Source organism: Dendrobates tinctorius, unplaced genomic scaffold, assembly GCF_039654945.1.
Source record: "Dendrobates tinctorius isolate UK_male_01 unplaced genomic scaffold, ASM3965494v1 ptg000245l, whole genome shotgun sequence".
NCBI classification, from domain to species: Eukaryota; Metazoa; Chordata; class Amphibia; order Anura; family Dendrobatidae; genus Dendrobates; species Dendrobates tinctorius.
The window spans coordinates 8011727-8038511 of record NW_027361912.1 but is presented as its reverse complement, the minus strand read 5'-3'; the positions used below and the strand labels follow the sequence as shown (position 1 = coordinate 8038511).

General features: G+C 48.4%; 1 protein-coding gene across 4 annotated transcripts in view; it reads left to right on the top strand.

Moving 5' to 3' along the window:
• Window positions 1-26257, top strand: part of LOC141060807 (kelch repeat and BTB domain-containing protein 8-like) — a 38092-nt gene extending 11835 nt beyond the window's left edge. For all 4 annotated transcript variants that reach the window (XM_073557167.1, XM_073557169.1, XM_073557168.1 and 1 more), the window contains exons 4-5: window positions 23543-23770; window positions 24704-26257. In XM_073557167.1, the coding sequence (XP_073413268.1) occupies window positions 23543-23770; window positions 24704-26180 (1705 nt within the window). In that variant the 3' untranslated portion in view covers window positions 26181-26257. The remainder of the gene's footprint in view (window positions 1-23542; window positions 23771-24703) is intronic.
• The last annotated feature ends 528 nt before the right edge of the window (window positions 26258-26785 follow it).

The following is a 26785-nucleotide window of genomic DNA, read 5'->3' as shown; positions in this document are numbered from 1 at the left end:
AAGGGTGATTGAATGAGTCCCGTAAGAACCACGTTTGAGTCCTATGGTGGAACCGCAATTGGCTTTTTTGGATGTAGCCTAGTGGCTGATGTAATGAATCTTCTTATCCACCTGTAGTTGGCCAAGTCACAGTCAAACATGGAGCTTAATACTGATATCTGTACTTTCAGTGTGCTAGGCTTTAGACCTAGCTCAAGCCCCCTCTGTAGGAAATCCAGGATACGGGAAATGTTAGTGTTTCCTGGGTCAAATCTGGCAGACACCATGAGGAAAACTTTTTCCATATTTTATTATATATAGCAATGGTGACCGGCTTCTGGGATTTCTGGAGGGTGTTTATTACTCCCTCTGATAGACCCTTGGCCCTCAAGATCTGGGTCTCAGTAACCAGGCCGCTAACCTCATTCCCCGGAGGTTTGGGTGATGTAGCAGGCCCTGTAAGAGAAGGTCATTTTCCAGGGGTAGGAGGACTGGACCCTCTACCTGTAGCTCTGTAATCAGAATACCAGCTCCTTTTTGGCCATAGCGGAACTACTGGGATGGTCTGGGTTCGATCTTCTCGGATCTTCCTCAGGGTTGCGGCAAGGATTGGAACTGGCGGGAAGGCATATGCCAGATGAAACCTCCACTTGTGGGCGAAGGCATCTACCCCCAGGCATCTGTCCCTGGGGTTCAGGGAAAAATAGTTTCTCACCCGAGCATTTTCTCTTGAGGCCAGTAGATCCACCTCCGGTTGGCCCCACCTGTTGGCCAGCTTCTGAAAGATTTTTTTCGTTTAGGCTCCACTCGCCAAGCTGGATGCATTTTCGGCTCAGGAAATCTGCCTGAAGATTGGAGGTACCCTTTAGGTGGACTGCTGTTAGAGACCGGAGGTTTCTTTCGGCCAAGCAAAATATTCGGCCCAACAGGCCCTCTAGACTGCTGGATCTTGTACCACCTTGGTGTCTGAGATGGGCCACTGTTGTTACATTGTCCGAGTAGACTCTGATATGATGGCCCTGAACTAGGTGTCTTGCTGCAAGGAGAGCTTCCTCCACAGCCTTCAGTTCCCTGGAGTTTGAGGACTTTGTACTCACTCTCTGGCTCCACAACCCCTGGAATGGTTGTTGGGACACTACGGCTCCCCAGCCTTTTTTGCTGGCATCCGATGTTATCGTGACCAAGGGGATTTGGGACCAGTTGATTCCCCTGCACAGATTTTTGTGGTCCATCCACCATGCTAGCGAAGCTTTCACGCTTCCTGGGGTCTGGACTCTTTTGTTCAGGCAGGTGTGATCTCTGTTCCAGTTTCCCAAGATATGGGACTGGAGTATTCTGGAGTGAGCCTGCGCCCAAGGTACCGACTGGATGCAGGAGGTCATTGACCCTAGTATGGACATAGCTGACCTGAGGGTCAGGGACCTCTGTTTCCTGAAGCTCGAGATTCTTGAAATTATGGCCCTCTGAAGTTCCTTCGGGACGAAGGACATTTGTTTCCCTGAATCTAGGAGGATTCCCAAGAATTTTATCTGCTGGGAGGGTTGGATCTGCGACTTTTATATTCCAGATCCACCCCAGCGATTGGAGAATACCCAGAGTTTGGGTCACCTGGTTTACCAGAGTCTGGTATGAGGCTCCTATTATCAGCAGGTCGTCCAGGTAGGGTACAATGCATATACCTTGGCTTCTGATGTGGGACACAGCTTCCGCCATAATTTTGGAAAATACTCGAGGGGCAGAGGATATTCCAAAGGGAAGTACATTGTACTGATAGTGCCGGATGTCTGGACCCTGACGGATCGCAAACCTTAGGTACTTCCTGTGAGAAGGATGTATAGGAATGTGAAAATAGACATCCTTCAGATCTATGGTTGCCATGAAGTAAGACAGCCCTATCAGAGGAATGGCAGTCTTTACCGACTCCATCTTGAATCTGCGATATGCGATGTGTCTGTTGAGGCCCTTGAGATTTATTATTCTTGCCTCTCCTGTGGGTTTCTTCACTAGGAACAGCCTGGAATAATGCCCCCTTCCCTGTTCCTCCACAGGGACCTGAGAAATGGTGTTTGATTGTAGAAGGAGTTGAATGCCGGATTTTAGAGCTGTAGTCTCCCGAGGTGGTAGGGAGGTAACTCTTATACCCCACGGGGGGAGGATTCGATTCTAGTAGTAGTCCCTCTTTGATCACACTGAGGACCCAGGGGCTGTTGGAAATCTACTGCCAAGAGTGAAAGAACCCCGAAAGCCTCCCCCCCCCCCCCCCCCCCCAACCGAGGTCGAGTCATTGCTTTTCTTGTGGCTGTTGCTGCTGGGGGACCAGGATATTCCTGCCTGTCCCCTTAGCATAACTCCATCTTCCCGACATTCCCTTCCCTCTCGGCTGGGATGGCTGATTCTTGGGGGCTCGAAAAAGCCGCTTTTTTGGAGTCCTCTGCTCAGGAAGTACCTTCTTTTTGTCTGTGGCCTTTTCAAGAATTTCATCTGAGGCCGGGCCGAAGACATGTTCACCCTTGAAGGGCAAAGAGCAGAGCTTCACCTTGGAGGTAACATCCCCGCTCCATGTTTTAAGCCAGAGGGCACGTCTGGCCGAGTTGGACTGTACCATAGCCCTGGCAGAAGTGCGGATCATCTCCATCGATGCATCCGCCAAGAAGCCTGTAGCTCTTTGTAGTATAGGAAGGGCGTTCAGGTCACCTGTTGTGAGTTAATTTTTCGGTCCACCAGTTGTGAGTTCTCCTTCCATGCTTTCTCTGGTGGTAACTGGAGGTAGTGAGGCTGATTTAATCAGTAGCGATCTGCCACCTGATAATGAGGATGACGATTGGACCTCAGGAATCTCAGACTGGATTTAAGACAGCCGACGCCCTATTCTGGTGCTGGTGATTCCTTCTGCTTGTCAGGTCTTTGTTTTCAGCTCTGTTCCAGTCATCTAAAGCTAAGTTTTTCTGCTAATGTTCACACTTGATTTTGTTGGTCTATTCAGTTTTTTGTGTGGTCAGCCAGCCCTGGCTGGGGCTGTGCTGAATTTCCACTCTTATTTATCTGTATTTGCCAATTTGTTTTTTGTCCTTTATTAGATTGGCCTCTTTTTGCTCTATCTCAGAATATTTCAGAGTGCTGATATAGTGGGAGAAGTTTAGTGACTTCAGGGTTAATTTTGCTATCAGAAGTGTTGGACATTATTTTTGTAGGGTTTTTGGCAGATTGCAGACAGTGTCTTTCCTTTCCTATTCTGTCTAGTTAGTTTGGGCCCCATCGTTTGCTCAGCCTATTTTCCTGCCTGTGTTTGTGCTTTCAGCTTGTCTCACCGTCAATACATGTGTGGGGGCTGTCTTTGGGGTCTGCTCTGGGGCAGTTAGATTTCCCCTTTTCTTGCTTTAGACTTATTTAGTCCTCCAGCTGTGACGAAGCGTCTAGGATCATCATAGGCACCCTCCACGGCTGCTGCTAGTTGTGTGGTTAAGATCAGGAATCTGCATAGTTACCAACCTCTCTGGTTTTCTGTGACTTAGCTTGTTTAAACTTTTTCTCCTCGGTGACCCATTCATAAGTCACCCCTTGAGGTTCCCCGAGAAATATGACTCTCTAGTTCCTTTATCCATTGGAAGAGAGACTTAGACACGCATGTGGACGCAATCCCTGACTTTAAGGAAAAAGCAGAGGTTTCCCAGGCTTTCCTTAGGAGGCTCTCTGCTTTACGGTCCATCGGGTCTCTAAGCTGGGACGCGTCATCAAAAGGAAGGACCGTTTTCTTCACCACCCTCGCCACCTTGACATCAACTTTCGGAAGGTCCCATTTAAACTCCCCTCCCTCCAGGGGGTATCTATGCCTGAGTTCCGAAGGGGCTGAGTAGCGCTTCTCTAATGATCTCCCAGGAATGGGAGTACCATCTACTATGCTCCTATGTACTGGGAAACCTGTTCGCTTGGGTCCCTCGAATCCCACAAACATGTGGTCTTGTGCTGACTAACAGGCTGCAGCAGCCGGCCACACAGCATACCGCACCTCTCCATGCCCCATGGGGGACAGGAAAGACACTGGTGAGAGGGAGGTGGAAGGGACCCTTTAACCTCTCGTGCTTCCTGTCCCCCATTAGGGCGTGGAGACAACCTCCTATGCTGTCGTGGAAGGTTGCTAGAGAAAAATTCTTGATAACGGGGGGGTCACCCCCCCCCCCCCCCCCGACCACTGATACTTCCAAATACTTTACTGATGTAAAATACTGAACGCGTGAATGTGGCCAAAACCAAATCTTTTTTTCTTTTATTAAAACACAACTCCTTTAATTTGACTCTCACTACCCCACTCTCCTCTACACACACTTCTACATATAGAAACAATTGCAGTCTCATTTTGCATTGGGTCAGACTAGAGTTTTTTTTGTTTTTGGACATATATTTGGGAATATTAGATTTTTTTTTTTCTCACTCTTTATAAAGAATGTGATGGAACATGGCATGATTCATGTCAACTTCTATGGGCGCTGAAAAGTTGACTGGTGCCATAATATGGTGTGTGAGCTCTGCAGCCTCGGGTATGCTGGGCTGATACAGGTCAGGAGACCTGCAGACGTCCCGGACATTGGACCATGTTCAGACTGTGAATGTCAGACATGTATGGGCAGTATACATATAGGACGTGTTGGGATTTATGAAATGTCACCACACTGGAAAATCATGTCTTATTTTTTTTCCCTTCTCCCATGACTGCACCACCTGAGAGGGTATCTGCCCACCAGGATAGGAAACCTACTGAATAAAAAGGTGGTACCTCTCTTCCGCATCAGTTCGGTTTTCTATCCTCATGGGAACCTGCAGATGAAGCGGTACACTTATCCGAAAACGTAGGATGCTATCTGCGAGTGAGGTTGCTACAGCGCCGTGCAGGCTGAGACCTCTTGGGCAAATGTCTCCTAGCCGACACGGGTCCTGGGGCTGCGCGCGCTGCGGGTTGTAGAAGTGCCCCAGCAATGTGCGCCAGGACAAGTTGCCGGGTCTGCGTGCGGCTGGGGACGCTGGGGGGAAGCAGGTGTGGCCTGGAGCAGAGTGCGTCGGAAAGCAAGGCCGACTGGGGGCTGCGTACGCGTGAGACACAGGAGGATATCTGGCGCGTCCCGGTGATGTAGCACTCAGGTGACTTCAGCCGCCATCTGGGTCTGCGCATGCGTAGGGCTAGAGGAATCCCGGCACGCTGGATTTGAAAACTCAGGAGATGAGGTGGGAGGGGCCACCCGATATTTAAAGGGTAGTGCCCAGGAAAGATGGTGGCATTCCCTGCAGCATCCGAATCAAAGATGAGCTACAGCAGTAGCCACAATCGCCATCTTCTTCGCTGCAGTCGACACAGGAGCCTTTTCAGCGCCACCAGCAGCATTGGCAATGGCAGTTGTACAAGCAGCAGGACCAGCCTGAAGAGTAAGGCAGGTCATGAGCCCACTGCAAGGGGGATACGTTCTTCAGAACCAGCTCAGCCTCCGTATCTGGTACCGTAGATTGATCAGCTGAATAGTGAGTGATCTACGTGAAAATGCACTGTATTAAAACAGACCCCCTTTCTCTGTGTATTCCTTTACTAGGGAAGGCACCTGAAACATAGTTCCAAGCAGAACAATAGGGAGTGTGTCCTGTGCAAAGGGGATCTACCCAACACTTTAAATAAGAGACTCTGCCCTGGGTGTATACAGCATGCTGTCTCAGAAGAAACCCCTGGGATTGCTATGAACCTAAAACAATTATTAAATCAGAGGTCCAGGACTCCTTAAGACACCAGATGGGGCAAAGAGAAGAGGGGAAGCCAGAACCACTGTTGTCCGAGTCTAAAGGATCAGTAACGTTTAAGGGGGACCCGATGGACTCATCCTCCTCTTTCTCCTCCGATGAGGACACGGTTGGGGGGTAGGCCCTGCTTCCCAGTTGAAGATAATGACAGATTGGTTAGGGCAATAAGGTCCACTATGGGCATATTTGATCCCAAGCCAGCCAAGTCAGTTCAGGACATTACAGTCATATGTTAAAGTTTGGGCACCCCTATTAATGTTAAACTTTTTTCTTTATAACAATTTTGGTTTTTGTAACAGCTATTTCAGTTTCATATATCTAATAACTGATGGACTCGGTTATATTTCTGGATTCAAATGAGGTTTATTGTACTAACAGAAAATGTGCAATCTGCATTTAAACAAAATTTGACCAGTGCAAAAGTATGGGCACCCTTATCATTTTCTTGATTTGAACACTCCTAACTACTTTTTACTAACTTCCTGAAGCACTAAATTGGTTTTGTAACCTCACTGAGCTTTGAACTTCATAGCCAGGTGTATCAAATCATGAGAAAAGGTATTTAAGGTGGTCACTTGCAAGTAGTTCTCCTATTTGATTCTCCTATGAAGATTGCATCATGGGCTCCTCAAAACAACTCTCAAATGATCTGAAAACAAAGATTATTCAACATAGCTTTTCAAGGGAAGGATACAAAAAGTTGTCTCAGAGATTTAATCTGTCAGTTTCCACTGTGAGGAACATAGTAAGGAAATGGAAGAACACAGGTACAGTTCTTGTATGGGAGAGTGATGCGAAAGAAGCCGTTTCTGCAAGCACGCCACAAACAGTCGCCTGAGGTATGCAAAAGCACATTTGGACAAGCCAGATACATTTTGGAAGAAGGTCCTGTGGACTGATGAAACAAAGATTGAGTTGTTTGGTCATACAAAAAGGCGTTATGCATGGAGGCTAAAAAACACAGCATTCCAAGAAAAACACTTACTACCCACAGTAAAATTTGGTGGAGGTTCCATCATGCTTTGGGGTTGTGTGGCCAATGCTGGCACCGGGAATCTTGTTAAAGTTGAGGGTCGCATGGATTCAACTCAGTATCAGCAGATTCTTGACAATAATGTGCAAGAATCAGTGACGAAGTTGAAGTTACGCAGGGGATGGATATTTCAGCAAGACAATGATCCAAAACACCGCTACAAATCTACTCAGGCATTCATGCAGAGGAACAATTACAATGTTCTGGAATGGCCATCCCAGTCCCCAGACCTGAATATCATTGAACATCTGTGGGATGATTTGAAGTGGGCTGTCCATGCTCGGCGACCATCAAACTTAACTGAACTGGAATTGTTTTGTAAACAGGAATGGTCACAAATACCTTCATCCAGGATCCAGGAACTCCTTAATAGCTACAGGAAGCGACTAGAGGCTGTTATTTTTGCAAAAGGAGGATCTACGAAATATTAATGTCACTTTTATGTTGAGGTGCCCATACTTTTGCACCGGTCAAATTTTGTTAAAATGCAGATTGCACATTTTCTGTTAGTACAATAACGGGAGTCGGGGTCACTCCCGGTATGTTGGTAGTTTCAGGCACCAGCCCTGTTTTCGTATCCCCCGAGGGAAGTTGGGAATCTTCCTCGTCTTCAACATCAACATCTACCTATACGATGGACTACTTGCTAGAGATGGGGTGCACCTTACGAAGACTGGAAAACATGTATTTGGAAGTCGCCTTGCTACACTAATCAGGAGAGCTTTAAACTAGAACAATGTGGGAAGGGAAGCAAAAGGCCAGAAAAAGCCATACACCTGACATGCTATTGAGAACTCTGCTATTAGAAATAGAAAGGAAGAACAAAGACAAAAGAATCTAAATAATAAAAATATTGGAGAAAGAGAAACCAATCACAAACTAAAATGTTTCTATACTAATGCACAAAGCATGGGCAACAAACAAGGAGAATTGGAACTACTCATGCAGGAAAAGAAATAAGATGTCATTGGAATCACTGAAACTTGGTGGGACAATACACATGATTGGAATACAAGACTAGAAGGATACTTATTTGCAAGAAACAGACTTGATAAACGAGGAGGAGGTGTCGCATTGTATGTTAGAAATGCGTATATCTGCACAGAGATTGAAGCTTCAGAGACTGGGAGTTCTGTGGAAACTGTTTGGGTAACAATACAAGGACAGAACAATGGAAAGGACACCATTGTAGGCATTTACTACAGGCCGCCTGTGCAAGCTGAAGATATGGATGAACTCTTTATGCATCAAATGGCCAAGTTCTCCAAAAAATATGACCTGGTTGTCATGGGAGATTTCAACTATCCTGACATTTTGTTGGGAATCTCTCTCAGGCAAAACTAACAGGTCAAGGAAATTCTTATCCTCTCTTGCTGACAACTTTATCTTCCAAAAGGTAGGGGAGTAAACAAGGGGAACTGCTACCTTGGATCTAATCCTTATAAACAGGGAGGAAATGGCTTGTTAGGCGTTGGGTTCCTGTCGCTGCACAGCAGGAATCCCGCGCTTTGCTTTTGGCAGTCTCCCATTCCTCTCTGGCTGCAGAGGAGGCTGCTCAGCAGACTCCTCGATCCCGGTGCTCTGCTCAGACCAGCTCTGTGGGTTTGGTTGCTGCTGTCGTCTCTGGTCCAGCTATAGCAACGCATGCTGGTCAGCAGCGAGCTACTCCAGGGACTAAGTCCTCCTTTCGGTCCACTGAGCATGCCTGTGGGACAATCTCTCATTGGAGATCGGAGGTCACATGCTCAGGTCCTTCTCCAGTTCTGATTGGACCATCAGGAAGGTCCCGCCATAAGGTTAGGCTGGTTAGTGGCGTCCGCCAGTGCGGCGCTGTCTGCACCTAGTGTGCTTTATGTCCAGGCACCGCAGTAGCGGCGCCGAACGCTAGTGGGTCTAGAGGGACTCTAGAGGGACTCTAACCCCGTGTCCTTGGGGCAGGGTCCTGTGACCACAACACTAGTGCTTACTCAGCGGTATCGCGGTCCTGTGAAGCATCAGGGTCCGCTTTCTATTAACCAGGTGAAGTTATCCTGTGTAGTTATACCGCCAGTTATTGTGCGCCATTACCGAGCAGCAGTTGTCATCTCTGCACGGTGGACTCCGGGCTGCGAACCTACCTCTTACCATCTCTTTATTATTTGGTGCGTTCCGCCAGCCCTAACATGGTTGAGTAGGTAAAGTGGCTGGGACCCTAGCAGGTAGCGACCATCCTATTTTAGAATTTTGGATAACTAGAGGAGGGAGACCTGTGAAGACTCAGACGTCAAGGTTAGATTTCAGAAAGGCAGATTTTAAGGGATTCAGAAAGAGAATTGGAGGGATCCAATGGCTGGATATCCTTAAGGACAAAAATGTCCAGGAAGGATGGGAAATCTTGAAAAATGAAATTCTCAAGCACAATTATTAACAATTCCGAAAAGAGGGAAGAATAGGAAGCATTTAAGGAAACCAGGATAGATGAACACAGAACTTAAGCACATGCTAAAAAGGAAGAAAAAAATGTTTATAAAATGGAAAGAGGGAGGCATATCTAAAGAAGAATATAATGCTGTCTGCAGAACTTACAGGGCACAAATCAGATTATCTAAAGCTGACAATGAATTGAGGCTTGCAAGAGATGTCAAAAGCAATAATAAAGGATTTTGGGGATATGTCAAAAGTAAAAGAAAAGTCAAAGATGCTATAGGATTTTTAGAGGATGAAAATGATAAGAAAGGATGTTAAGAAGGCCAAACTTTTAAATTCCTATTTTGCATCTGTTTTCTCTCAGAAAGGAAATGTAACATCAACTGTTCTTCACTGTTCTATTAAGGGAATGGAAGAATCCAGGACATCTATAAACAGAAAGATAGCGAGGAAACACTTAGCTAACCTAAATGAATTCAAGTCTCCAGGTCCAGATGAATTACACCACAGAGTACTGAAGGAGATGGCAGAATAAATTTTTAAACCCCTCTCCATAATCTTTGAAAATTTTTGGCTAACAGGAGAAGTCCCAGAAGACTGAAGAAGAGCAAATGTTGTTCCTATCTTCATAAAGAAGGTGGACCCAGGCAACTATAGGCCGGTGAGTCTGACTTCTATACCGGGAAAGATCTTTGAACAAATTATTAAACAACATGTATGTAAGTGTGACGACTCCTTGAGTGGACCCTCTGGGTCGTGGCACCAACCCTCCCAGGGCGAGCAGACCTAGTGAGGACCACCCCTATACAGGGAGTGTCAAGGGCAGGCCCCAGGGGATAAGGTACCATGACTACTGGCACCTGGTGGCCGGCTCACAGGAGACACGAGTGAGAGTGTCAGCAGGAACGTGCAAAACGTGGACACGCCGGGTACGGGACGGTACAGGGCGAGTGTACGGAGGAACGGAAAGTACTGGACAATAGTAGGCGTGTACACGGGATTGCGCTAGATGCAGGATAGTGCAAGGAGGGTATACTAGAGCACATATGGTGTGCACAGACAAGCAAGCCTGGGAGCGAGCAAAGCAGAGCGCATGCTAAGGAGCACGCCTGAGTACAGAGTTAGAGTGCGTGCAGAGAAGCACGCCAGAGTGTAAGGCTAGGCAGAAGGTTTGCCAGGAGGCACAACTGAGCACAAGGCAGAGGACCCGAGTACAGCCAGGCAAGGACAAGGCAGACCAAGCCAGGAAGCACAGCAATAATCGGGCACCTCCCATAGGAAGAGGTAGCCTGATATAGCACATGAGTACAAGAACTTCTGGGTCAAGTCCTCCAGTATCTTAGAGAGGAAAAGACCGAAGACAGAGCTGGGCAGAGCGCGCGTGCACACTGGAACATAGCGCAACCATGGAGTTAGGAGCGAGAGGTGTGCGTGCGCACCCGATGGGACCCCCGGAAGTGGTGATGATGGGCCCAGGATCCCGCCCCCAGGTGGGAGCGGCGTGACAGTACCCCCCCCCCCTTTACGCCCTCTCTTTCTAAGGCTGGAAAGAAACTTAGACAAAATCTGAGGAGCATGGATATTCTCTCTGGGTTCCCAAGACCTTTCTTCAGGGCCAAAACCCTTCCAATCAATTAAGAAAAAAGTTTTCCCTCTTACCTCTTCATGGCCAGAATGTTGTTTACCTCAAACTCATCCCCCCTTGCCAACAGGCTGAGGAGTGTAGCCAGTAGAAGGATGGAACCGGTTCAGTACCACAGGTTTGAGGAGGGACACATGGAAGGAATTGGGAATACGGAGCGAAGGGGGTAATTTCATTTTGGACGCAACATCATTAATGCGCCTGATAACCTCAAAAGGACAAATATAACGGGGACCCAGTTTGTAAGATGGTACGTTAAGGCGGATCTATCTGGAGGAAAGCCACATTGTCACCAGGAAGATACGGGGGAACGTCCAGGCACCTCTTGTCAGCGTGTTGTTTCATCCTGTCACGTGCTCTCAAGAGCGGTTTTGGTCTCCTGCCATACCCTGGAGAACTCCACGAATAGAGAGTCGGCCGCAGGTACTCCTGAGACAGGAAGTACCGGAAGAGGCACACTGGGATGCTGTCCGTAGATGATGAAGGGAGACTTGATGGACGATTCGATGGAGTGGCTATTGTAGGCAAACTCAGCCCAAGGAAGTATACTGACTCAGTCGTTTTGATGAGCATTAGTAAAGTGCTGGAGATAGTATGTAAGGATCTGGTTGGTACGTTCCACCTGCCCATTGGTTTGGGGGTGATAGGCAGAAGAAAAGTCCAATGTCACCTTCATGAGTCCACAAAGAGCTCTCCAAAACCGGGACGTGAATTGAACCCCTCTGTCAGATACAATGTGCAACGGGAATCCATGGATTCTGAAGACGTGGGAAATGAAGATATTCGCCAATTCAGGGGCCAAGGGTAGACCGGGAAGAGAAATAAAATGGGCCATTTTCGAGAATCGGTCTACAACCACCAGGACCACAGTACAACCGGAGGAACGAGGCAAATCGGTAATGAAGTCCATGGCTATGTGTTGCCATGGAACGGAAGGTACAGGAAGCGGAAGCAGAAGACCGGAAGGTGGATGCCTGGGTACCTTGTTCTGAGCGCAGGAAGGACAAGAAGTCAGTCTTTTGACATCCTGGGGAAGGGATGGCCACCAATAGTAGTGTGAAATTAGGGAGAGTGTCTTCTTGACACCAACGTGGCGAGCAATCTTGGACGAATGTCCCCAGTTCAACACTCGTCTCTGGTTGTTCTCAGCGACAAAGGTTCTTCCCGGAGGTAACATAGTCAACCTGACAGGAGCCATCACCTTAGACTGGTCGATGATGAGAAGGCTTTTTCAGCATCAGTCGCCTGGAAAGACCTTGACAACGCATCCGCTTTAATGTTTTTATCGCCGGGCCGAAAATCAAGTTCATAGTCAAAGCGGGCAAAGAACAACGACCACCTGGCTTGCCGGGGATTGAGTCTGAGCGGACTGGATGTATGCCAGGTTCTTATGGTCCATATAGATCTTGAACGGATGTATGGTGCCCTCCAGTAAATATCTCCATTCCTCCAGGGTCAACTTAATGGCCAACAGCTCTTTGTCGCCGATGGAGTAGTTTCACTCAGACGGGGCGAAAATTTTAGAAAAGAAGCTACAGATGACGAGATGTCTGGAAGATGACCTCTTGAGAAGGACTGCACCGACCCCGGCAGAGGATGCGTCCACCTCGAGAGTGAAAGATTTATTAACCTTAGGACGATGAAGCGCTGGAGCCGAGGCGAAAGCTTGTTTCAAGGACTGGAAAGCTTCTTCTGCCTCAGGAGACCAAGCATTCGGGTTAGCCCCTTTGCGGATTAAGGATAAGATGGGGCGAACCAACAAAGAAAAATGGGGAACGAACTGCTGATAGTAGTTCGCAAAGCCGAGGAAACGTTGGATTGCCTTCACCCCATGGGGCTGTGGCCAGTCAAGAACGGCAGACACTTTTACTGGAACCATTCGGAGACCGGAGTCTGAAATAATGTACAACAGGAATGGCAAGGACGTCTGTTCGAAGACACACATTTCTCAAGCTTAGTGTATAGGTGGTTCTCCCTCAAGCGCAAGAGGACTTGGCGCACGTTTTTTCAGAGAGCAGACAGATCGGGAAAACACGAGGATATCGTCCAAGTAGACTACCACACAGGAGTACAGCATATCCCGGAAGACGTCATTCACGAACTCCTGGAGTACTGCTGGGGCATTGCAAAGGCCGAAGGGCATGACCAAGTACTCATAGTGACTGTCTCAGGTGTTAAAGGCAGTCTTCCATTCATCACCGGAGCGAATACGGACTAAGTTGTAGGCCCCATGAAGATCCAACTTGGTAAAAATTCATGCTCCTCTTAGCCGGTCGAAGAGCTCAGTGGTAGTGGGTACTTATTCTTGACTGTGATATCGTTCAGCCCCCGATAGTCTATGCAGGGACGGAGGGAGCCGTCCTTCTTTTTGACAAAGAAGAATCCTGCGTCTGTGGGTGAAGAGGACTTGCGGCTGAAACCTCTGGCAAGAGTCTCTTGGATATATTCTGACATAGCTTGGGTTTCAGCAGCGAAAGCGGGTAAATTCTGCCCCTGGGTGGGTTAGCTCCAGGAACGAGGTCAATCGAGCAGTCGTATGGACAATGAGGAGGCAGAGTCTCTGCCTCCTTTTTGTCAAAGACCTCCGTGAAAGACCAATAAGCCGACGGCAGACCTGCAGGTGCCGAGAACGGACAGGTAAAGTTCATGGGATGGATGGACGACAAGCACCTCTCCTGATAAGATGGCCCCCAGCGGAGTATGTCGCCCGACCGTCATTCCAGTCCAGGGTTGGCTCATGAGTCCGTAACCAAGGGAGACCAAGAAGAAGTCCGTGGGACATAGTTGACAAGACATGGAAGGAAATATTCTCCCGGTTTAGAGCTCCAATCTGTACCTCAATCTCCTCGGTGATATGGGTAACTGTCTCCTGCAAGAGTTTACCATCGACCGAAGCAATTACCCAAGGAGTCTCACTCTCCAGGGATCTGACAGGAATCCGGTATTTTTTAAGCGCCTCGAGCCTAATAAAGTTCCCTCTCGCTCCTGAGTCTAAGAAAGCCTCTTCAGAATAGCGCTTAGAGTCCACATGCAACAGGACAGACACAATCAGGGGAGGAGAGGAGTCACGTATACCTAGGGAGGCCTCTCCTACAACTCCTAGGCAGAGAAGTTTCCCGACTTCTTGGAACAGGAGCGAAGAAGATGAGAAGTACTCCCACAGTAAAGACTGAGTCCTTGTGTGAGCCTCTCATTGCGACGCTGTTCAGCCATCTTGAAACGGTCCACCTGCATAGGCTCAGGAGTGGAGACCGCAGAAGAAGGCACAGGTCGCGAGCGGGGAGGACTGCAAGTAGACGGAGGGAGACGAGGAGGTCTTCTCTCTCTGGCTGCCACCCGGGTACGCTCTTGAAAATGCAAGTCAATGCAAGTATCCCGACCCGCCAGTTCATCTTTAATCCGACCGGACAAGCCACTCAAGAAGGCCCCCACAAGGGCCTCATTGTTCCAACCGAGTTCGGAGGACAAGGTGCAAAACCGGATAGCGTATTGTCCTACCGATGGCGTACCCTTGTGGAGGTTAAAGAGGGACTCTGTGGCGGAAGCCAGACGACTCGGCTCGTCTAACACCTTGCGAAACGTGTTCAAAAAGATGGAAAGCTGAGTGACGAGGGGATCGTCACTCCCAGAGAGGGTTTACCCATGCCAACGCCTCTCCCTCTAAGTGGGAAACAACAAAAGCAATTTTAGCACGATGGTGGGGTAGTGATGCTATGGCAAGAGCTCAAAATGCAACCGGCATTGGTTCAAAAACCCCTGACACAACTTGGGGTCACCACTGTATCGGGGTGGTTTGCACAAGCGCGGCAGCAGGTGCGGGGCCGAAGCCTGGGCGGAAACGCCGGCAGCAGACTGAAAGGAAAGAAGCCGGCTATCTACTGACGCCATATAGCTGAAGATTTGGGCCTGGGTGTCGCGTTGCCGAGTGAGCTCTTGTTGGAGACTGGCTAGCTGGGATGCATTCCCAGGATCAGAGGATTGCAAGGAAGACAGATGGGACTCCAAGGATTTCAAAAAGGACATGATCCTGGTCTGTTTTTTCCGTAGGAACAGCAGCTCCTTTTGGGCGGAAGCCGTGGTACCAGCGGAGTCCATGGCCTGATTATACTTTGACGACTCCTGGAGTGGACCCTCTGGGTCGTGGCACCAACCCTCCCAGGGCGAGCTGACCTAGTGAGGACCATACCCTAATACAGGGAGTGTCAGGGGCAGGCCCCAGGAGGGTAAGGTACCATGACGGCTGGCACCAGGTGGCCGGCTCACAGGAGACACGAGTGAGTGTGTCAGCAGGAACGTGCAAAATGTGGACACGGGGACACGCCGGGTACGGGGCGGTACAGGGCGAGTGTACGGAGGCACGGAGAGTACTAGACAATAGTAGGCATGTACAAGGGAGTGCGCTACATGCAGGACAGTGCAAGGTGGGTATACGAGAGCACTTATGGCATGCACAGACAAGCACGCCTGGGAGCGAGCAAAGCAGAGTGCGTGCTAAGGAGCACGCCTGGGTACAAAGTTAAACAGAGAGCGTGCAGAGAAGCACGCCAGAGTGCAAGGTTAGGCAGGTGTGCCAGGAGGCACAACTGAGCATAGAGCAGAGAACAGGATAAGAGCGTGTGCCAGGAGGTACAACAGAGCACAAGGCAGAGGACCTGAATACAGTGTACAGCCAAGCAAGGACAAGGCAGACCAAGCCAGGAAGCACAACAATAAACGGGCACCTCCCATAGGAAGAGGTAGCCTGATATAGCACATGAGTACAAGAACTTCCGGGTCATGCCCTCCAGTGTCATAGAGAGGACAAGACCAAAGACAGAGCTGGGCAGAGCGCGCGTGCACACTGAAACATAGCGCAACCATGGAGTTAGGAGCAAGAGGTGCGCACCCGACGGGACTCCCGGAGCGGGCGCAGCACCGGAAGTGGTCCCGCCCCCAGGTGGGAGCGGCGTGACAGCAAGTACCTGGATAAGAATGAAGTGATTAACCAGAGTCAGCATGGGTTTGTAACTAATAAGTCATGTCAGACTAATTTAATTTCCTTCTATGACGGTATTACTGATTGGGTGGATCAAGGAAATGCTGTAGATATAGTATATCTTGACTTCAGCAAAGCATTTGACAAAGTCTCTCATACAATCCTTATTGAAAAAATAACTAAGTATGGAATGGACAAGGCAACTGTTAGATGGATTTCTAACTGGCTTAGTGATCGGACCCAGAGAGTGGTTGTAAATGGCTGCACATCTAGTTGGAAGAATGTCTCAAGTGGGGTACCACAGGGCTCTGTCCTGGGCCCTGTATTGTTCAACATCTTTATCAACGATTTAGATGAAGGAATTGAGGGTAAACTGATTAAATTTGCTGATGACACAAAGCTAGGAGGGATAGCTAATACTAGAGAAGAGAGAGATAATTCAAAAAGATATAAATAAACTGGAGTAGTGGGCAGCAACTAACAGAATGGTTTTTAACAGGGAAAATATCTGGGCAATAAAAATGAAAAAAGCATATACAGAATGGGAGGAATAGGGCTAAGCAACAGCACATGTGAAAGACTGGGGTATACTAATAGATCACAGACTGAGTCAACAGTGTGATGCAGCAGCAAAAAATGCAATTCTAGGATGTATTAACAGAAGCATACAGTCTAGATCACGTGAAGTCATTATTGCCCTCTACTCCGCTTTGGTCAGACCTCAGCTGGAATACTGTGTCCAGTTTTGTGTGCCACATTTAAAAAAAGACCTCAACAAACTGGAGCAAGTTCAGAAAAGAGCGACCAAAATGGTGACCGATATGCAAACCCTGTCTTATGAGGAAAGGTTGCAGGATTTGGGAATGTTTAGCTTGCAGAAGAGAAGACAGAGAGGAGACTTAATAGCTGTCTACAAATATCTCAAGGGCTGTCACATTGTAGAAGGATCATCCTTATTCTCATTTGCACAAGGAAAGACTAGAAGCAATGGGATGAAACTGAATGGGAGGAGACACAGATTAGATATTAGAAAAAACTTTGACAGTTAGTGATCAAGGAGTGGAACAGGCTGCCACAGGAGGTGGTGAGTTCTCCTTCAATAGAAGTCTTCAAACAGCGGCTGGACAGACATCTGTCTGGGATGATTTAGCAAATCCTGCTTTGAGCAGGGGGTTGGACCAGTTGGCCCAGGAGGTCCCTTCCAACTCTACGATTCTATCACTGGAACGTCCTGTGGGGGTGCTGGGACCAGTTGCACTGGTTCGGGATCTCGAGACAAACATGGTCGCAATATATTTTGATACAGCGTGCGAGTGGGGGGCCCCTTCCTCTGTTTCTGGCTGAACCTCAGAGGGGACTTTTGCTGCCAAGTCGCTGCTTCACTCTGTATGGGCTCTTCTCCCACCGGTACTCCAGTTTCTTGTGTGGGGGCTCTTCTCTTACCATGACTCGGCCTCCAGACCGTAGAGCTGTCCCCTTTTGAGGAGTGACTTGAGGATGTTCCAACTCCTGTTGACGGTTCTGCACTAATCGATGGAGAGTCAGTAGCCGACGACGGTGTTCTCGAACCCAGGGTTACACCCCATCCGTGGTTAGTCCTCCTCGGGCTCTAACTCCAACTCCGCCAACTCTTTCCCGGGCCGTCCGAAGAACAGAGTAGGGTGTGAAGTCGGTGGTGCTGTGTTTCTGATTGTTATACACCCACACCAATTCAGGGACGAATTCAGTCCATCGAGCCTTCTAGTCCTCTTCCAGGGTTCGCAGCATTTGGATCAGGGTGCGATTAAATCTCTCACAAGCTCCGTTCCCCTGTGGGTGATAGGGAGTTGTCCTGGACTTATTGATCTTATACAGCTGGAGCAGCTCCTCCATCACCTTTCCGAGGAAACAGGCCCCCTGATAGGAGTGGATATGTTTGGGGCACCCATACAACTGTATGAAATGCTTGCAGATTGCGTGAGCAGCAGACTCGGCAGTCTGGTCCCGTGTAGGCGTCACTACGGCAAATTTGGTAAAGTGGTCTATCATCACTAAACAGTGCTCATAGCTATGATGCGCTGGCCCGATCATCAGGTAATCTATGGCCAACAGATCCCAAGGTCCAGAGGCCTTCACCGTCTCTGTGGGAGCCTGCTGTTCGGGTGGTTTGACCAGTTCACAACTCCCGCACTGCTGGCAGACTCTTTCCATGATGTTCCTCAGATTGGGATGGATACAGTCACTGCAACCATTGAAAGGTTTTTTTCCGGACCAAAATGTACTCCTTTTTCATGCCCTTCCGTAGCCACCTGGTCTACCAAGGACGAGGGAATCACCATCTGCCAGACAAGGCTGAGTTCCGATTAGAGGAACATCTTCCGATACAGGATGCCATCCCGCAACTGAAGCCTTTCCCATTGATGCAGCATCCTCAGCATTCCTGGTGATGCAGACCTCCTCTCGTGATGGCTGGGCACCTATTTAGACGCGATCCACCGTCTCAACTGGACTATCTCCTGATCCTCCCGCTTCATTCGGACCCACTGATGGCGGTGTTGCTCCAGCAAACTCACATGGGTCTCCTCCCACGTAGCTGCCACCGTCCTGGCAGTTTCTCCAAACTCTGGGACTTCCACAGCCTCCAGCTCTTCATCCCGACTGGGTGCTGGTTTGTGATAATTCACTTGAGAAGCGGCATCAGCATGAGTATTCTTCTCCTCTTACAGAAGATCCTGTATCAGAACTTTGCCATCCGGGCTACCCAACGTTGTTCTAGGGCCCCTAACTTTGCTGTTTCGGGATGAGCCAACGGATTGTTATCCGTACGCACGTGAACTACTGAGCCGGCCAGATACTCCGCAAACTTCTCAGTCATCGCCCACACCAGCGCCAACAACTCCAGCTTGAATGAACTGTAGTTATCTGGATTCTTTTCCAAGACATGTAAGGACTGACTGGTGTATGCTATGACGTGCTCTTTTGACGTCCTGCATCTACGAAAGCACTGCCCCGAGCCCCTGTAGACTCTCCCATCGGTATGCAAGATGAACGGCTGTGTGAAGTCAGCATAGGCCAGTACAGGGGCCTCAGTCAAATCTTTCTTCAGGGCAAGGAATGCTTCTTCCTGATGCTCTCCCCACTGTATGTTCCTGTTCTTTGCACAAGAGGGTACTCCCCTCAACAACTCCAGAAGATTAGCGATGCGGGTAAAGTCTTTTACGAAGAGCCGGAAGTATCCTGTGAGTCCCAGGAATGCACGCACATCTTTCACGGTCTTTGGGGTCGGCCACTCTTGTACTGCGGGAATTTTTCTCCTGAGAGGGCCTCACTCCTTCAGCGGAGACAACGTGCCCCAAGTATTCAATCTGGGTACGAAATAAGTGACACTTTTTGGGTTTCACTTTCAACCCTTACTTTTGTAGCCGACTCAGAACCTGCTCCAGTCCCTGCAGATGTTTATCAAAGGTAAATCAAAGTGGCTCCAAAGTTCAGTTCACCCAGACATCTCTCCATGAGGTGTTGAAATGTTCCCTGGGCATTGGCTAGACTTAAGTGCATGCGGTCGAACTCCTATAATCCCATCGGACGTATGAAAGCTGTCTTGGCTCGATCTTGCTTGGACATTGGTACTTGCCAGTAACCGCTGGCCAGATCTAGCGTGGAAAAGCACCGGGCAGTCCCTAGCGCCGACAGGGACTCCTCTATCCTCGGCAATGGATACGAGTCTCGCACCGTACAAGCGTTGAGTCGGCGGTAGTCCACACAGAAGCGTAAGGAACCGTCCTTCCGCACCAAATCTATGGGGGCCATCCACGGGCTCTGACTCACGAATCACTCCCTTCTTCAACATCTGTGACAGCATCCCCTTTACCTCATGATACATCTGTGGGGTTATCTGGCGATACCGTTCCCGGATTGGTGCCACACCCCAGGTGGGTATCTCGTGGGTAATGGCCGTGGTGCACCCAAAGTTGTCTTTGTTTTTGGCAAACACATCCTGGTATTTTCCTAACAAGGCTTCCACCTGGGAAACCTGCTGAGGGGTCAGTTCTGAGAGTGCTCTGCCTGCATGTGTTCCAGTAGCCGTCACCCTTCCTGCAGCAATCTGGGGTCTAGGGCTGCCTCTGCCTTGACAGTCACCAGCCACGGATCTTCTGGCCTTGCAATCAGCTGTACTTTCTCAGATGGAACCAGCTCATCTGGCATGCCCAAGAGGTGGGCAACTTCACTCCTGGGGGGGAAAAGTTACATCGATCTCCCCCAAATTTACACAGTGTACGAGGACAGTACCATCCCACACAGTAGCCAAGGTCCGTGCAACCAATATTCCCGACTGCAGCTGGTCGGCTTTGCTGGATTCAACTTGTACCTCCACCCCCTCCAGGGGAATACCAGCTCAAACAGGCAAGGGGAGCACTGTTTGTCGAGGGGCAACACTCGATTGATGGAGGCGGGTGCGATGACAAGTTCCTTCCCGTCGCTGTATGTTTCTTGGACCTGGGCTGTCCGTGTCAGCTGCTGAAAGACACTTCTCTGAGGAGTTTGGTCACTCCATTGTTGCAAGAACTGTTCTGGGGACTCGTTGAAAAGAAGGCTGCTGAGATATTTAAACACATGCCCAGGCTTATGGTATGGTTCTTAGCTGCTTCTCCATCTACCAGCACTACTCCTCTTCTCCCCACATCTTACCACAGACCTCTATGTTCATCCATACCACCCCTGTGACCGGGATGGGTAAGTGGTTGGCCGCTGTAAGTTTGATCACTGGGCCCCATTCTGGCCATAGTGCCTCCGTGAAATGTTGGCAAAAATGTCCTTCAGGCATGGTGGTCACTTGTGAGCCAGTGTCTACCAGGTACTGCACTGCTCTTCCACTGATTTTGGCCCAGACCAGGGGGCTCGTGGAAACAAGGCTCGTGGGACTTCTGATACTCCTCCAATTTTCACACTCTGGGCACCGTCCCTCGGGCTCGGAGCCACCTAGTTTAACAGATGGCACGGGGATTGTCGGCTCCGCCGGGGACACCGCCAGGCATCGTGTTCGGGTTCTCCGCAGGTATAACACCTAGATGAGCTTCTCCTCTTGGTAGCACCAGTCTCACGTCAGGAGGCAACTTCTGTCTCGTACCAAAGAGCCGGACTCTACCGCCATAGTTCTCTTTAACACTGCCATTTCTTCATGGACCTTTCTAGTTTTCCTTCTTCAGGTCTTCCACCCATTGAGGGATAGTGTCCATGGTGGCAGTTACCTTCCCGCTCCGTACCTTCCCCAATTGCACTGTCACTCCCTGTTCTTGCTCTAGCGCACATGCCTCACTGCCGATGTCAGAGAAAGTCATATCTGGCTTTACCCGCATGCGCTCGCGCAGGGCCTGTTTCATCAACACTTCACACAAACCTGTCACCGTCTGGTCTCGGAGCACAACGTCAATTGACCCTATACCTATGCCGTCCTTCCGTATGATGGCGGTATGGAGCTCTTGCAGAGCTTTCATAAACTGTGTCACGGTCTCCCCCTCTCTTTGCACCCGGTGAAACAGTCGCATGCGCAGTTCCCCTACGTCAGAGGGATCTCCATGCGTTTCCTCAAGTATACGTAGAACTTTGTCCAGGGTATCGTTTGCCTGGGGGAGCATAAGCATAACAGTCCCGTGACTCTCCCTCAAGGGCCATCGTCGCAATCTCTGCCTCCAGGGCCGGTGTCATGGGATGCATCCGCATCATTCCCCAGATGCGCTCCGTCCAACTCCACATGACATTGCTCCCAGAAAACTTTGGCAAATTATTAAACATGACTCCCAGGGAAATGCTAGACCTGGGGCCTCCCCAACTGCTTCGTTTGCCCCTTCCGCGCTACCGTGTGACATCCTGCCGACTATGCCAAGTGTAATAACGTGCAAAAGTTAAAGGGTTTATTTACAGGGGTCAGAATCTCCTCGCAGGGAGAATAGTGGGGGTTAAACTGGCAAGGTAATGGTGATTTAACTGTGTCTAGTTTTCATATACCGTTATCAGTCAAGCAGAACGGTAATTAACGGGTATTTTTGCAACTTAGCGGTCTGAAATCTTCAACGTAGGCACCTTCAACAGTGGCACTTGTAGTCTCTGTAAGCTCTGTAGTCTCTGTTAGCAGATTACTGGGGCCTCGGGGGTCAAAGTGGGAGGCAGGGGGGACACTGGGCAAACTGTGTCTCCTCTGCTCTGAGTCTCTGCTTTCAAACTAACAGTCTCTCCGCAGGAGCGATGTTCAGTACTTTAAGTCTCTCAGCCAGAATCAGGGGCTCTGACCTGTCACCGCGGGCATCGGGGCTGCGTGGTGGGTCACCGTCTCTGCACGATCAGGAGGACGTACTCCTCTTGTCAACGGGGATTCCGCGTCCACGTACACAGACAGCAGTATTTGTCACGTCCTCCTGTCTTAGCCCTCTGACCGGGAGTTCTCTCTCTTCTGGTGCGCGCGGCTGTGACCTGCTCTCTCTGCTGCACACGCTGCTCTGCTTTCGCGACCTCAGTCTGCACTGCTTCCTGTCCAGCGCCCCTTCACCTTCCCCACTGCTTATGACAGTCACATGATGCAGTCGGTCCAGGTCTAAAAGTCTCCCCCCCCGACAACCCTGCTGACCAGCTATGTGGCTCCAGACACGAGGGAGAGGAGGTAACCCCCTTCTGATTCTTCTTGTGCTTTACCCCCTTACACCAGCTCCAAAAATGCTTCAGTGGAATTTAAATTTAGTCCTGGAAACCTTAACAAATTGCCCTTTGAGCCCATACATGAGGTCTCAGATAAGATACTAGCACTAAAGGTGGTGATTCTAGTGGCCCTGACGTCAGCCCGCAGGGTTAGTGATTTGCAGGCCCTATCTATTTATCATCTAATAAAAGGATTATGGAGTGCTTTTGAGGCAAGATCCAGCGCATCTCCTCTGAGTAGTGGCCTCAAAGTTTCAAAGGAGTCAAGAGGTAGTTCTTCCCTCTGAACCAAAAACTGCAGAGGAATGCAAACTTCACACATTAGATGTCAGGTGGGCCCTGATGCAGTACTTGGACAGAACTAAGCAATGGAGGAAGGATGAGGCCTTACTTGTGTCATTCCAGGGAATCGGGAAGGGGTGTGGTGTTACAAGGGGGACCATAGCTAGATTACTCTTAGCCCTGGTGGAATGGGCTTTCAATAAGCTATCGACAAGATATGTAAGGCAGCCACATGGTCTTTGCCTTCCAACTTCTATAGACACTATCGCCTCAAACTGCTCTCCTCTGTTGACCTGTCCTTTGGGAGGAAAGTATTGCAAGCGGTGATCTCTCCCTAGGGTGCTTTGATCCATTTAAATCTTTCAGGTGGTGCTGTCATGGGAGAAGGGAAAAAAATCTTAGTTACTTACCAGTAATGGTATTTTACAGAGCCCATGACAGCACCCTTATATTCCCTCCCCCGCTTTGTCACTTATGGTGTGCACTTTTAAGGGTGTTTAAGAAAAATGTATTTGGCGGTTGTGTTACTGTCTGGAGGTCCTCTTGTACTCTGAAACCAAACTGATGCAGAGGAGAGGTACCTCCTTTTTATTCAGTAGGTTTCTTGTACTCCTGGGTAGATACCCTCTCTCAGGTGGTGCTGTCATGGGCTCTGTAAAATCCTGTTACTGGTAAGTAACTAAAATTTTTATTTTTTTTTAATCATGTCCTGTTGGTTAGACTTGATTCCTGATTCCCTCTTTCTTTCTCCACCATATACTGCCATCTCTTTCCACAGAGTTGTCCTTTCGTCACTCAGCTCCTACTTTCAAGTGCTGTTCACCTGTCCGATGAAGGAGTCGAAGAGTGGAGAGGTGTCTCTCCTGGACATCCCCGCATCAGTCATGGAGATCGTCTTGCACTTTATGTATACTGGTGAAGTTGATATCAGCATGGATAATGTAGAGGAGCTATTCACAGTATCCAGTCGCCTCCAGATTGGGCTCCTGCAGGAATTTTGCACCAGGTAATCTATCAGGTGCTCTCGGTCATAATTCACATGTGTTTCCTGAGTGTATGGCTGTCACACGTTCCCTTCCAGGTGAATGACAACTGGCTCTCCGCAGTTAGGCAGCAGGGAGCCAGCTGTCAATCAGCACGACCTGGTTAGTCACATCCAGTCAAGAGTAGAACGGAAGAGAAGTCACTGCTCTGTCGACAGGACATCAGCAGAAGCTGTCACCGCTCTGTGCCGGCAGAGATCGGAACCGGGCATAACAGGCAGATAGGTACTAACTACTTGCCTGTTAGTTTTTTTTAAGGCTAAGCTCCCACAGTGCAAAACTACAGTGGATTTTCAACTGTGTATTCACATGCTGAAAATCTGCTGGTTTGCATTTTAAGAAATCTCATGCACGTGCTGCAAAACATATCTGCAGGGTAAGCAGAACGAAACTTTGAGTTTGAGATTGGCACCATGTTATTGTATGCGGTCGATGTAAGCTGTCGAGTTAAGGGTTCTTGTGTTTTAGAATGTGGAAAGGGCAATACGCTGCTGCCGTGGACTTGTGGCAGAGGCCCATTTCTCCTCAAAACAAAATGATTAGGCATATTGAAATCAGATGAGCCCTATCCTTCTTTCCCCTCTTGTCTATTGTCAGAAGAAAGCTAAGGCATGCCCGTACACATGAGATGGTCAGACACACTTGCTGAAATTAATGGGTTTGGCTAACATTCTACTATTATGTATGATACCTTGTTGTAAAACACTGATTTTGTTGAAATGACAATTCGGCCTAGTCAGTGACACATCAGTGGAATCGGGGGTCTCATCTCTTACCTAATGCTGTTGTCAGATTACATGGCAAAATCCTGCTGAGATTCACTTTTGCATGCAGATTATAAAATGTTTCATATTTAATGTGATAAGTTCTTGTATGTTCTGGCTTTTATTATGTAGGTTTCTTAGAAAATATATTGACGGTGAAAACTGCCTCTGGATCTACAGACTGGCTCATAGTCACAATGACCAAAGCCTCCTGGATGTAGCTATGCAATACATCAGCCTACATTTAACCGGTTTAGGTGAAAAAGAGGACTTCCTTTATTTGGAGCTGCCAGAGTTAACCAGAATTCTCTCCTCCGATCAGTTGATAGTTTCGTCAGAGCTCACCATCTATAACCTTGCTTGCCGGTGGTGGGAATTTCACAGTGACAAAGGTAGCCCTCTTCCTGAAGAGTTAGTGAAGGTTGTCAGATTTCCACTTATGGACCCATGTGAGTTAACAGAAGTCAAGATTGATATTCCAACTTCAAACCCTGCCCAAAATTCAGCCGAATTCTGCCTGCGCCAAGGAATGTTTGAAGATCGGATACTATGCATGGACCTGTCGGAAAGATATGAAACCATTCCAGAAAAGGAAGATTATCATATAAACGCTTATGATCCAATTACAGATTCATGGGAAAAACTTCCCTTCATCAGTCCTCTTTATCAACCCGGACTTTTATCTGTGGGCCACATCTTGTACGTAGCTGGAGGTCAAGATGAAGACAATTCTGTTTCGAATCTGTTACATGTGTATGACTCGGTCAAAAATGAGTGGAAGGATTTTCCATCGATGGCTAAACCCAGATACGGACATGGTTTTTTACATTACAGAGATGCACTATATGCGGTGGGGGGATGTGATGGCCAAGAAGCAGTTGGTTCAGCAGAATGTTTCAGTCTGGTGGAGAAATGCTGGACAGAGATCTCCTCCATGCCATCAGCCTTGCGAAGTTTTACATCTGCTCAACTGAAAGGGAGGCTGTTCCTCATAGGTGGGTTAACTGGTACCGTTAAGAAATCATCAAGCCATCAGGCATTTCTGATTTATGACATATCTTCTGACACTTGGAGCCAGTTTCCTCTTCCCGTGACCTTTTCTGACGCAGGAGCTGTTGTTTTTAATGAGAAGCTGTATGTCATTGCGAGTTACGACTCCAGACAAGGGAACTATGATCCATACCCACCCTTCGATGAGTATCAGGCCTATCTGTTGTATTATGAGCAGCCAAATACCATTCCTAGAAGTTTTTGTATGGATTATTTGGGAAGAATTTGTCACTCTAAAATACCGCCCATTCTGGAAAGTGTCGCAGAAGCCGCAGTGGTAGTGTGGAGACATAGGATCTACATTGTAGGAGGAAGTGGAAGGGACGGTTTCTGTCATGAAAAGATGTACTACTGGAACCCTGGGGATCCTAAATGGACCAGATCTAGCAAAACTATTCCGTTTTCATTTGATGGCTACTTAGGAGGAGTTACTATGCAAATTCCCATGAAACGCTTTCACGATCTTATTCCTGGAAGAAAGTCATCTTATAACTTTCGAATCGAAGAGGATTATGAAGAGCAAGAAGAGCCGTGGTTGCAGCCAAATCATTCAATATAACCGTAAATGTTTTGTACAAACCTTTTTATTTGTTAACCGGGTTAGGATAAATAAAGTCTTATGTGCACGTTTACTTATTTCAGCTTTCAGCAGAATCATTGAGCACTAAGAATGTGATAAGGGAATCGTTTTGCTTGGGCTATACAGCAACCTTAATCTTCATCTTTGAAAGATGAAGAATTTCAGGAGAAACCTGCCACAGAAGACACACAGTAAAGTATTACCAAACATTAATCATTAACAGAGCGCCATCTGCTCAACAGTCCTACTAGCATAAGCATGCAGCTGTTGCTGTTACTTTAATTTAATGAACGTTGTATTATTAAACACTTTTTTTAAGTAAAGTTTTCTGCCTGTGCCAAAAACCTTTTGAAAAAAAATAACAACCTTTTGAACCTCTTGCTCCCAACAAAGATGTGTCCTTACAGTCCCTATGTTTCTATGAACAAGTTGTATATACATGTGGTACTTCCATTTATTGTCACTTCTAGCAACAAAAAAACCTCCAGAAATATCCCATGTGTCCTAAAGCCAAATGTGGTTATTTGTGCATGTAAGGTCTGTATGGAACAGATTAGGAGGGCATAAGGACCATGTGTCCCCAA